Source organism: Dichomitus squalens (assembly GCF_000275845.1).
Source record: "Dichomitus squalens LYAD-421 SS1 unplaced genomic scaffold DICSQscaffold_10, whole genome shotgun sequence".
Taxonomy (NCBI): domain Eukaryota; kingdom Fungi; phylum Basidiomycota; class Agaricomycetes; order Polyporales; family Polyporaceae; genus Dichomitus; species Dichomitus squalens.
The window spans coordinates 899,127-911,559 of NW_006766892.1; the positions used below are offsets into that span (position 1 = coordinate 899,127).

Below are 12,433 nucleotides of genomic sequence, written 5' to 3' on the forward strand. Positions count from 1 at the left end.
CTTACCGCGCTCTCTATGACCGCCTTGGCATAGACGGCTAATGCTATGCAACACTCCGACGCCCATGCCATCTTCCCTGAGAGTCCCACTCCTACATGATGAAGGCCCGTGATGAGGCCCTCCGCCGTGGGTTCTCCAGCCGCCGGTACCATCTGATTTTTCCGCAAGACAGCGAGAGCTTCGTCCATGGTCTGAATCTTGTCCACCGCTGCCGTAAAGGTGGCTGTAGCCGGTGTGGACCGCAGTTGCTTGGTAGGCGGTGCGCCTGTCGCTACAGTTGTCGATGTCTTTCTTGTCTGCGAGGCGGTTTGTGGCGATGCTGCCGGTCCTCGCCTGGTAGCGTCCTGGGGCATCCTGCTGTCCGTATGTATTGCTGCTGTTTCATGTACGCTATAGGCCGTCGCCCAGAGGGATAACTGACCGCACGACGTAGCCCGCTCCTATTGGCTGACGATCGTGGGAAAGTTGCCGTAGGTGGTGGTACGAGTGAAAGGAGCTCCCCAAGAGTTTCTTCAGCCAGCCCGGGAGCGGGAGGCCGTTGATGCGCGAGCTGTGGCCGTGGTGGTGAAGGGCGCATCTCGAGTGTCCGTGTCCGGACGGGTGCGGGTGTCCCTCCTCACTGTCGGGATGAGGAACGACGTCCCCGTCGACGTGCGCATGCGGGTGTGCATGGCGGTGCGCGTGCGCCTCTTGATGCGGGATCTTGTCGAGCAGTTCGCGGAATGCCTTCTCCGCCTCCTCCTTCTCCTCGTCGAGCGCCTTGCTCGCTGCCTGCAGACGCCCAATGCTCCTCCGCAGCCCAGAGAAGTCGGCAGTCGTGCTCAGCGCCGCGTTGATGTCTTCGACCGCGTCTAGGTAGCTGTCCAGCTCGTGCGCGTAGTGGGTCGTGTTGAGCGGGAGGATAATCGAGTCGGCCGGACGGAGCGCGACGACACCGAGATGCTTCGCGACGGCAGCGTGGCGGAAGAAGCCAGGGTCAGCATACCTTTCCTGCCACAACTGCGAGTCGTAGACGGAGTGGTAGTGGTACACGGCGTCGGTCAGCGTTGATTCGAAGTTTTGGTTCATGCTCGCAACCTAGTCAACAAAATTAGCCAGCTATCGGTGTCGTTGCAAGCAGGGACGCCACTTACACCGAGATGTTGGAGGAGCGCCGTCCAGTCGCTACCGGATCCCAGAGGAGTGATGCCCAAGTCAGATTGTGTGTGCAGTTTTCGCTCCGAGAACACCGCCGCGCTCTCGGCGTCCACGAAGCCGTCATATGGACCAACATCATGACGCGCGTCCCATAGCGTCCGAGTGGGATCGGTCGGGTGTGGGACCTTCAGCGCGACATCGCGGATCAAATGCGCGAGCGATGGGGATGCGCCAGCTGACCACTGAGACCCACCAGTAGATACGTCTGTGCCAAAAACAACATGAGTATATACATTCCTTGATATGCAGGTACTGACCAAGGTTGATATATGCAACGACGTTCTCGGTGATCCATTCCGGGAAGTCCTCCGCCCACTCAGTGCTGCCAATCAGGCCATACTGCAGATCAAGGCCGACATTAGACACGTCTAGCTTATAGGACGACGCTGGAGAGACAACCCGTACCTCCTCAGCATCCCAGCTAGCGAACACGACGTTTCGCAGGGGCCGCCAGCCCTTCCTCAAGAGGGCACCATATCCGCGGACGACCTCATGAATGGACACGGTACCAGATGTCGGGTCAGTAGCACCCATCACCCAAGCTTTTGACTCGTCAGTTCAAGGCGAGACGAACCATAAATTAGTCATGGAACGCACCATCACGGTGGCAGCCGATCAAGACAGTCTCGTTCTTGATGTGACCAGGGAGGACAGCCAGTGTGTTCCAGATGGGGATGACCTTGGTATCGACTACACAACAAAATCAGTATACAAGTCAAGTATCAATTCAATATTACTCCACATACCATGGTTCACGAGCTTGACCTTCTTCTCACTAGCTTTTCCGTTCAACGTGAGCGCAGCTTTGACATCTTTACCGGAAATTTCCTTGAGAAGGCGTTGAGCATTCCCCCAAGAGATAGGCAAGCTAGGGATCTTGGGGATGTTCTCGCCGTCCGTGCGGGTCGCGTTCTCATAAGCGGGGGCGTCAGGAGTGGTGGGGTCTCCAGGGTACAGCGAAATATACTGCACGCTGCCGCGCTGCACGGCTGTCGGGTTCCGCGCTGGGCCTTCGGGGTATGGCTTGTAACCGTTCTCGACAGTAACAACACCATCGTCGCGCGGGTCATCGTAAATGAGCACGCCAACAGCTCCAAGCTCTTGTGCTCCTTTGATCTGCCATTATGGAATCAAGTTGAGAGAAGCTCGATATCTGGTGAGCAGATGACATACCTTTAGGCCGCGGAATACACCGCCATAGCGCGCGAGGACAAGCTTTCCCGTAAGGTTCACCCCCTTGACGATGAGCTCATCGTAATCCTCCTTCCTGCCGTAGTTCACGTACACGAGCTGACCTTCCACTTCACCGTCCGCGCTGAACCCGTGGAATGTGGGTACAGCATCGCGGTACTTGGCCGCATCTGGATCGTGCGGGTCTCCGTCCTCCACCAGGTCGGCCTCCCACTCAGGCTTACCGTCCTCCCCGAGGATGGAGAGCGCTAGGTCAAGCGGAGTGTTCATGACTGGAAAGTATTGGTCGATCCAAGCCTTCGGATGGTGGTATTTGGGGATGTCGAGGGTCGCCGAACGCGACTCGTGAGTGCCTGCGTGGTAGAGAGGGATATCCTCGGATGCGTGGATGCCAAACTCGTCCTGGAAGAGCTTTAGGATGACCTTGGCATCGTTGAGATCTTCGATGGAGCCTGCGACGTGCGGGTGGGTAGCGTACTCGCGGGAGGCAGCGAGCGCGGAACCAGGGTCCGGAATCGAGCTGCATTTGAGAAATTCAGATAATCATGAGGCTCGCAGCACTCGCAACAGCTGTAGGGGCAAATGGGACGTACAGATAGAATTCCTCAACCTTCTCAGGGCTGAGCGGGCCGCGTTGCTTCCATGCAGCCTTCTTAGCCCAGTAAAGACTCTCATGGTGGTGCTCATCGTGCTGCATCGGTGCAAGGACATGCATGGCAACCGTGTATGCACCATAAATGACGAACACAACAACCAGGTTCCTCAGACCCCTCCACTGGCGCGAGCCCGACCAAACTCGAGAACGCTGGGGCTCCTCATCATTCTGCTCGTCGCGGTTGAGAAGAAGAATCTTCTCCGGGTCGTGGCTTTCCTTCATCGCAGAGGCCGATGAGGGCTGGGGGGCAAGAAAGGTAGGAGTAGTGGTTGGAGAGTATATGTAATGAGCGAAGTCCGACCGCGCGACCGCAGCGCAATGGCGCGCGAGTCTCGCCGGGACTGCTCGGCCCGTGCTATCATCGCGCGGATTCATACTCGCGTCAGTCCGAGTCGTGACCGCGTTCAACTTCAGTAGTCCTCGCAAACCACTCAGATCCCCTTGACTGTACAGTGCAACTCAGGCTTACAACGCATATGTGGCGGCCAATATTACGGATAGCCCTTCGCTTCACTGTTCTTTTCCCTGTATCAGGACTAGTCAGGCGGCTGGAGAGTTCATGCTTCCAGCTTCAAGCACTACTGACTTACCTACCAATTCCACGATTAGTCCTTCTGTGGAATTACTCTCCTATAGTTCGTCCCCGCTAGCACCAAATTTCCGATTAGACTCCGTTCGCAGACGGTTTAGACTCGTGCCACGTCTGCTGGCCTTCAACGACTTGAAGTTGCTGGTTCCATCGAACCTCCACTGGGGAAGAGTATCGGAATCTCTTGGGTCTCCGTGTGCTTTTTGCCCCAATATATCTTACATCTCCTCGTCTGTCTGGTACACGAGATAAAGCACAATATGTAGCATCTACATAAACTAGACAATCTCGTGCTCGACATTTTCTGGTATCCACCCCTCGGTCTCTTCCATAGCCGGACCTCTCTTGAACTACAAGCTAATACTTCAGTCACCAATACTCCAGTCACAGACTACACAATTCAGAAGGAGGATGGATGCGCTCCTCGGGGCTGCGGCCGCCGGAGAGTGCACAGCTGACGTCTATGCCGTTGTCATGTCTTCTAGCTCCGCATCTGCCGGATATGTATCGGGACCTATGATCGCGCCGAGCGGCCCAAGGCTGTAAGACGCAGTATCCGAGCGCAGCGTAGAAATATGCGAAGTGTGGAGGGGATCGTCTGTGTCCAAGTTAACGTTTTTCTGGTACGATTGTTGGAGATCCATGAGGAAGTTGGAGAGGATTACAGATGTCAGGCTGACAGCGAAACGCAATTATTCGCAACCCAGTAGCAAAAGCACATGGCAGGGGACCTACTGGGATGTGAATATTGAAATGTCGCTCAGGCCGTATGAACTAATGATCTGAAAATGATTTGGGCACCCGTTAGCATATGATGGCTGACACGCTTAGAGTGAAAATATCAAAAACTCACGGAAAGCTCGGTGAAAACGAGATGAAGGACATTCAGGACTTGAAGGACGCTTTATAACGTTACACATATCAGTGATACATATGGTTTCCTGCGATCAGTGGTGGCATACATGAAGTATAGAATACCTGTTGACGTGGATCAACGTAAGTTTGAGAAGAGAAGTGCACGAGTATACCGACTTACCATCCCATAGCATGATGTACATAATACTCGTACCTCTCATTTGCAGCACTCAACGTCCACCGAGAACCCTCCAAGTGACTGTGATGAGTAGAGCATCCGACATCATGAGGCATAACCGGCTGGGTATGATCACTAGGTAAGAAGCGAGTTATTCCATGAGCAACCGCGATGAGACAACTCAGCACATACAACTGTCAATCCTTTGAGTCTGGTATTATGACAGATGCGAAACGTGAATGACGCACATATTAAGAATGGCAGGAACCAAAATGAGCGATACACATCCAATAATGGGATATGCAGCTCCGGAAGACATGTATCCGAAACGAGCCTGCTTATATTCCACAGCTATCTCAGAATCCAAAATGTAGGGAGAGACACCGTTCTAGAAGGACCGTACCATGTTGGCAGCAAAGGGGAAAAGCGAGAGAACCGAGACTATGGCCGACAGCGCACGGCGCTGGGTCAAGCTGTAAAGTCGTAGTGCAGAGAAAACTGAAAGTTCAAAGTTGTAACCAGTTAGGATGAGCAACCTTCTTCAGTCTGACTCATTCGGTGGAACATACACGCTGGGGGGACCAATGACAAATATTCTAGCGCGCTGATAGTATCGGCAAGCACAGTGCAACTGGAGCGCGATCACATTGTTAGATAGTTGGGTAGAGAGAGGAAGGATATATGGCTCGACATACCCCTTGAGGTAGAAATGAGTGATGTACACTTACTTCTGAACTGTATTCACATACATCGTCTGATAGGGAGAAGTTGAGAACCATCAGGATTTGCTGGAGTAACGTAGTATATCTGGTAGTGTAGTAAAGGGCGGTGGACAGGGGACGAGCGGTGTTCCCCCAGAAAAGCTCAATCTCCGTGGGTATCGACGCCAACCAATCATAGATTGTAAATGCTAACTAATGTTATGACGCCGTGACAGCATAGAATCATCTTGGAGACCTACCTCCCGCGGCAGCATTAGAGTACTGTCCTTGCACGCTGTCATAAGTGGGAATCGGGAGAGTCAGCCAAGCACCGCGTAATACTGATGGAACCTGATATTTGACGTACACGGTAGCATAAAACAAGGCTAACGAGGAATATGCGGTCTGGGCGGACATCTGGAGGCTTGGACCGGGAGAGGGGTTGGTTACAGTTCGTTTTGTACTCGCCCGTGTCAGAGAAGAAGCTCGGACTTAGCGGGTCAACTTGCTGGCGTACAGGCTGACAGGCACGTTGGGGGCTTTCGTCCCCTGGGAGACATTGTCAAAAACGCATGGACATAGCGACCGGAGCTCAGATCAGCGACGCATGGTGAACTAGGGCGACTTCGCCGGTAGCTGAGGCAGATGTCTCACAAGTGCATGAGGATGCCTGTGGTTTAGGCTACTTGGCTAGACAGAAACCCAGCCGCATTGTGCTCTGGCTCACCTGTTCGCACCTCTTTGCTGTCAGATATCGTATTTGTGGATGGTGTGCAGGCTTCCCTTGATCTGTAGATCATAGGAAGATAGCGCAGTACGTGCCCGATCGTGGCTGTGAGAGAGTCGTGCTCTCGTGGCAGGTAGAAGTCTAAGAAGGTCGAAGCCCATCTTGAAAATCGTTCAGAAGCCCATGCACGTAGAGAAGCAGCGACGAGGAGGCATCTTGCAACCATGCGTCCAAGAGTCCGACTATCATCTTCCCGCGACAGCGTCCGAAGCGGCTCAAGCTGAGCAGTAGGACGAAGGCAGTCTGAAGTTTGGCAGATCGGATATCGACAGTCTGTTGCTCACCTACCTCAGTACTTGGTAGTCCCCAAGGTTTGCTCGCAGCCGACACAAGTGGCAGGAGAGTTCATCGGCCCGCCGGTCTTGTTTGCTTCCGGGCCTCTTTGGCGCCCAGTCTGGAGCCCCGCATTGCGATGAATACATAGTTCTCCGAGCCCTTGACCATGGCAGATGAAGACAAGTCGTCTGAGCATTCACAACCTTCTGTGCAACCGCCTGCAGAGAGTCCACCCGAGCTTCCCCCAAGCCAGGCGGAGACGGCGTCACCAGCTCCTACAGAACGAGCAGAACTCCTGCAACGAGCACGCGCTTTCCTGGTCTCCCCTCAGGTCAAGCATGAGGACTCTGCGGCCAAGCGGAGGTTCCTGGCGGACAAGGGTCTGACGGATGCTGAGATCGAGAGCTTGCTATACGAGGTGGTACGTCGTATCTCTTCTTTCCAGCCGTGCTACGCCAACAAGTGTTGTCCGTCCAGCCGCCACCCGCTCCGCCCCTTCCACCCCGCACATATCCCCAACCACCGCCTTCAAAGGTCCCTTATCTTCTCTTGGATGTACTCCGCGCATTTACATGGATAGCCGGAGGCTCTGCAGCGCTACTGCTCGCATACTTCGTAAGTCTGCACTTCCACTCTCGACATCCCGCAGACGCTCAGCCGACTCGACAGCGTTTCCTCTACCCCAAGATCGCACAGATGTACCAAGCCCGTATCTCGCTCCGCTCACATCGCAGCGCACTTCTCGAGCGTCTGACGCGGTCACTCGGGGATCTGAAGGAGGCGCAGCAATCGACATTCGCCATCCTGCCCCAGCCCGAACTTTTCCGTGAACCAACGAAATACGCGGAGTGCCACGGACTGGACGAACTCATAAGCGCAGCCGGGGACGTGCAAGACGTGCCTCCCATAACCCTCCTACGGTGTGCCATCGAGGACTGCTCGAAGGGTGAGCGAAAAGCGACGTCGCCGGAGTTATTCCGTGTACTCGAGGCCAAGTTCCCTTGGATCGCAGAGGAGGGCGCGCAGCACGAGGTGCGTAATTGCTATGTCGCCTGTCCACGAACATCATGTGCGAACATTTGTTCAAAGGAGAGCCTCTGGCGAACACTCACTACAACACCCGTGTTCCGAGCCGTCGACCCCGCTGTACCTCCGACAAGCCCGTCCTCATCCTCAAGCCCTTCTCCCTCGCCTGTACCCTCCCCCGAGACAATCTGGACATACGCATCACCCACACCACCACCTCCGCCTCCCCTCCTCGCCTCCCTCGCCTCCCTCAAATCCGCGCTACCTCCGCCCGCGTCCTCGCAACCGAAGTTCCAGCACACTTTCCAGGCCCTCTCCGACCTCACAGGCTACATCACGACCCAAACGTACGCCCTCCCCACGTCCTTCCGCGCGCCCGGCCTCGGGCTGGGCACCTCTCTCTCCCCGGAAGAGGAGGAGGTGCGCCGCGAGATCCGCGCGCTCAAGGGCCTCGTCCTCAATCGGCGGTCCTTCATGCCGCGCCTCCCAAGGCCGGGGTCCGCGGGCCTCCCAGACGCGAGCGGAGTTGCTTAGATGCCAGTGTCGTTGTTGCCGCGCAATGGTGTCCGAGGCGCGGTCGACGGACGGAGGACGGCATCTATGCATTCTGCCCACGTCAAGTGGTAGGCTTGACGACGCGTCCGGACTGCGCTCGGCGTTGGCTGAACGTGAGCGTTGTCTACGTACGTGTACAATGCTTCTAGGCCTTATATACACTCGGGGTTTTTTTGGAGCATACGTTGCTTGGACGCCTCGAGGCTATCGCATGCGCACTCCGCACAGGGTCGAACAAGCCCGCCCGAGGTAGCAACCCATTGCAAGCCCTCCACGACGCACGACAGTTGCAAAGGTACGTTGAGCGAGACATGGAAGTTCGCGGGCGATCGCGTCCGTCCGAAGCCCGCTATTGTTCCGTTTCAGGTTAATTCTTGACAGCTCGAGCCGTCTACTATCTCCTACGTGAAAGGGGCAGCAATTACATGATATCTAATAAACTTTAACGGCAGCCCTACAACAGTACAGTCCGAAGCCGAGTCCGAGCGATCATGTATATACCGCCGCAAATCGCTGTACATGCAAGGACCAAATGTAGATGCATATGTAGTCCCGAGGCCGGTGCAGGGGTAGTGAAGTCGATCAACGAGAAAGCTGCACCGGGGATGAGCGGACGAATTGGTGAGTATAGTACGGATATGTAGGGGTGGCCCGGGGTCTAAGGCACCCGGTCGGGAGGGCGTCGAGCTCGGGCAGAGAACCCGGTCGGGAGGGCGTCGAGCTCGGGCAGAGAGCCCGCTCGAAACGGAAACGGAGAGGTATCGGGAAGGCAAATGTGAAAAGTCAGCTACGAGGGTGAAGGGCTGCGTGAAGGCATGATCGGATACGTGTGGTGTGGTATGTGCAGGGAATGTCAGGACGGCGTGATGTAAGATGTGATACAGCAGGAGGTCGCGGTGCAGAGGGTCGGAGAACGCGGTGATGAAGCGAGATGAAGGTGCCAGCGAACGTGCTGGAAAGAAGGTGGATAGCGGGTCAGAGCAATATGCGAGGGAAGATGATAAATCCGAGGTAAGACAGTCGAGAGCAGGACGGTGCGTAGTGTCCATGTTTGTGCGAAGCAAAAGTGCAGGATGTCCCAGGTCACGTAAAGGCATGGCGCGCTCGTGGCGCAGGCTCAGAAGGTAGCAGTCGACATCGGCGACCTGATCAACATTCGCCCAAGAAGCTGTTCTTCGGCCATGGCTGTTTGTAATCCCCGCTCCATGTTGTTAGGTTCGGATTTGAATACGCCTCCAGGTATTGCTCGATGTACGCCGCGGTGGGGTAGTCCTTCGGATCGCAGCCGATGTTGATCGCGTTCGAAGGCTGGTACACGCGGATGTAGTCCACCCTCATGTGTACAGGGAACGGCAGGTGGGCGAGGTCGACCGGCCCGAAGTTGAACGACATTCCCAGGTTCATTATGATGTACTGCGGGCGTTATGTTTAGATTAGCGTTGATGGCTAAATGGGATACAATGCCGTAGTCGAGTAATATATGCACGGAACATACCATAGGCTCGCCCGGAACAGGACGTTCCTGGATTTCCACCAGCGAGTCTGGACCCATTCCGGGACCGTTCAAAGTCCACGAAACCTGATTGTTTGATATCCAGGTGATGTACTAGAACGTCATGCGTCAGTACCGCATCATACGTGGCTGCGTGAGAGAAACGCGTACGCCATCCTCGAAACCTGGTTTGTACTCGAAGCCGTATATCGAGTAGCACCCAGTCTCGTACTCGTAACAATTAGGGTCCGTGGCCGTCACGACAGACGTGGCCTGTTGCGTCGCGCTGCCGGTGAACGTGTTCTGCTGGGATATCGACGGGTCCGTGATGATCTCATTGTCGCTCGTGTTCTGCCAAATATACGCGTGGTTGAACGGCTGCATGATTCGGAGCGCCGTCGTGGAATTGCGTCAGTACTTACGTCTACCATCACCATGCCATGCGTCAGCGAGAAAAAAATAACACAACACTCACCGCCCATTGCGCACTTTGGGACACTTGTGCGATGAGGGTATTCTGGTCAATCTGCGCCTCAAACACGTCGATCTCAGGCGCGGCCCTCCCAACAAAGGTCCCGTCCGAGTGCTTGGGCCCAGGATGGCTCTCGCCAGGGCAGGTACACCGGGATAACCGCTGGCCGGGAAGGTACGACAGGACGCCACCCTTACCCTGATCACCGTCGACTGTAGCTGCGGCAGGCTGTCCGTTGATAGTCTGGTTCGCGACAGTGCCGACGTCGCAGGTGTCGTATGTGTACGGCCACTGCGGACGCAAAATAGACCCGCCGCGAGATTCGTCAGAAGCACAGCGTGAGGAGCGCGAGGTTGACAGGAGGTCCCAGGGGGTTGGAATGGGAGAACAGTAAGCCCGCAGGTTACGAGGAAGCGCACACAATGTGGCAACGTACCATGCCTTCGAGGGACGCGCCGTAACCGGCACGGCCCAAGTTTCCCATGGTCCAGATGGCAGGCCAGAGCCCAAGAATGTTGTTCACGCCGGGAAGCGAGACGTTAGTCTCGATATATCCACCGGTGAAGCAGAACTTGTTCCATGTAGACATCATTCCTGAAAGGCGCGAAGGAACGTTAGAGATCGTAGCGAAGGCATACCCGGCATGTTTCAAATATGCTTACCTCCCTGATAGCTGAGATTATGCGTCTGCTTCTGGGACAGCGTGATGACCAGGTTCCCGCCCTCGGTCGCGATAGCTTCGGGATCGTACCACTCTAGGTTGTTAGTTTCCCAGTAGTGAAGGTCAACCGCTTCCCAATACGGATCGTCGCCAGGATAGAACGTCCGTCCATCTACGTTGAACTCATCGGAGAAAACGAGCTCAAGCTGTTCACCGTTGCGCCAGCCAGTCTTCTTGTACGCAGACTTTGGCGTGTCAATGTCGATCAGACCGCGGTGGCCTGGGATGTCCGGGACCTACGTGAAACTCACAAGTGTCAAACGTACTGGACACAAGGTAGAGCGGCCGGAAGCTCACGTACCTGTCCAGAAGCATTGATGCCGCCCAGATTGAACGCACCCAGGGTACTCTGTGTTGTCCTTACGGCAGTAATGACAGGATATCCGATACTGTGCAAAAGAATTAGTCCACGCCTTGAAAATTCTGTTCACGAACTCGGAAAGAAGTAATAATTGCAGCAGCTAGACCAGGCCGATGCTACGACGAAGAGCCGCAAGTGGAGAAGGTGACGGTATAGCGGTGATTACGGGGTGACACCTGAGGGTGAGCGTACAATCCGTCAGATCCTAACCGGTTGTGGCAGGACCCCGCTAATTGAGCGGAGCCCTGTTAACACCGAGACGACCGTCGACGGCCACTGGCCCAAGGTTCACGACAGCGGATGTGAGACCCACGGGAACCAGGCAGTAGGTCCACGCAACGGCTAGTGGGAGGTAAGGGCCTCACGGTACTACACGCGACTGGGGGCCTGCGCAGCACGAAGGAACGCAGGACATGTAAGGTAGAGAACAACCATGCGATAATACTCACAATAGGATGAGCACAGCAGTTATGAGTAGCAGCAGCGCACCGAGGTTGACGATGCCTCGCCTCGAGATGATATCCCCACCATTGTCGGCCCAATGTCGATCTGCTTCTAGTTCAGGGTCTGGTTTATGAAGATCGTCGTCGTCTTCCTTGTCCTCAGGTAGAAGGTGCGTCCCCCATGTCTGAGGGTCGGGGGAAAGCGTGTACTAGGGAGAGGGTCCGTTCGGCTCAGTTCGTGCGCCGTGCAGAAAGGGAGAAGCCAGAACGCACCAGATCGCCGAGTGACAAGGGGCGACTTGGACCGAGGTATGGTGAGTCGGATGCGACAGATAGCGAAGGACTGCTTCCGTAGGAGGTAAGACGCCTGGGTAGTGAAGGGAGAGTTTCTGAAAGCAGACGAGATGCGGACGATGGATATGACGATATCGAGCCCTTGGAGTTGCGACTGCCCTCCGCAGAGTCGAACGGGCTGGTGGACGGGGGCGGCGGCGTCGAGGCGGCCATGGAGGTGGATGGAGAGGACAAAGGAGGGACAAGAGGCCTGGACAGGGAAGGAGCGAAGATTCGGGAATGATGAGAGCCGTGGTTGGGAAGGGCAGGCGAGGGCCTGGCGACACCGAAGCAGGGAATGATCTCGCGCGGTGGAGTACGGCCATGGCAGATAAAGATATTCCTATTCCCCAGGCCCAGGGCGCGTCATGGCCTCCGCCGAATCGAAGCAGGCGGACGACTCGCGAACGGTCCCCGTGCACCTCACTCATCCTATGACGCCAGGACCCCGTAAGACGGTCTCCTCCCCCGCTCTTGCCTTCACAGTCTGGCAGCCCTATCTCCTCATTCAAGCCTCACCGCTCGCACCCAGCACAAAACACTCACTGTCAGACCGAATATGCATCCTCCATCCTCGATCGCGTCCTCAAACGCCTCAATC

The 12,433-nt window shown here is 55.7% G+C and overlaps 3 protein-coding genes across 3 annotated transcripts; 1 reads left to right on the top strand and 2 right to left on the bottom strand.

Annotated features, from left to right (window-relative positions):
• Positions 1-4,093: 4,093 nt before the first annotated feature.
• DICSQDRAFT_169447 (uncharacterized protein) lies at positions 4,094-4,681 on the bottom strand (the record flags this gene model as incomplete). The annotated part of the gene is made up of 5 exons (XM_007365056.1): positions 4,094-4,307; positions 4,368-4,414; positions 4,486-4,534; positions 4,595-4,610; positions 4,669-4,681. The coding sequence occupies 5 exons, from the start codon at positions 4,679-4,681 to the stop codon at positions 4,094-4,096; spliced, it is 339 nt and encodes a 112-aa protein (XP_007365118.1).
• A 1,914-nt stretch (positions 4,682-6,595) lies between these two features.
• On the top strand, positions 6,596-8,159 carry DICSQDRAFT_161215 (uncharacterized protein; the record flags this gene model as incomplete). The annotated part of the gene is made up of 4 exons (XM_007365057.1): positions 6,596-6,850; positions 6,907-7,044; positions 7,099-7,461; positions 7,519-8,159. The coding sequence occupies 4 exons, from the start codon at positions 6,596-6,598 to the stop codon at positions 7,987-7,989; spliced, it is 1,227 nt and encodes a 408-aa protein (XP_007365119.1). The 3' UTR covers positions 7,990-8,159.
• A 91-nt stretch (positions 8,160-8,250) lies between these two features.
• On the bottom strand, positions 8,251-12,020 carry DICSQDRAFT_104935 (beta-glucan synthesis-associated). The gene is made up of 9 exons (XM_007365058.1): positions 11,773-12,020; positions 11,506-11,708; positions 10,997-11,084; positions 10,637-10,931; positions 10,411-10,568; positions 9,978-10,265; positions 9,674-9,880; positions 9,506-9,616; positions 8,251-9,423 (listed from the first exon to the last, which is right to left on the bottom strand). Exons 1-9 carry the CDS (start codon positions 12,004-12,006, stop codon positions 9,160-9,162), a joined length of 1,848 nt encoding a protein of 615 aa, XP_007365120.1. The 5' UTR covers positions 12,007-12,020; the 3' UTR covers positions 8,251-9,159.
• Between the last annotated feature and the right edge of the window lie 413 nt (positions 12,021-12,433).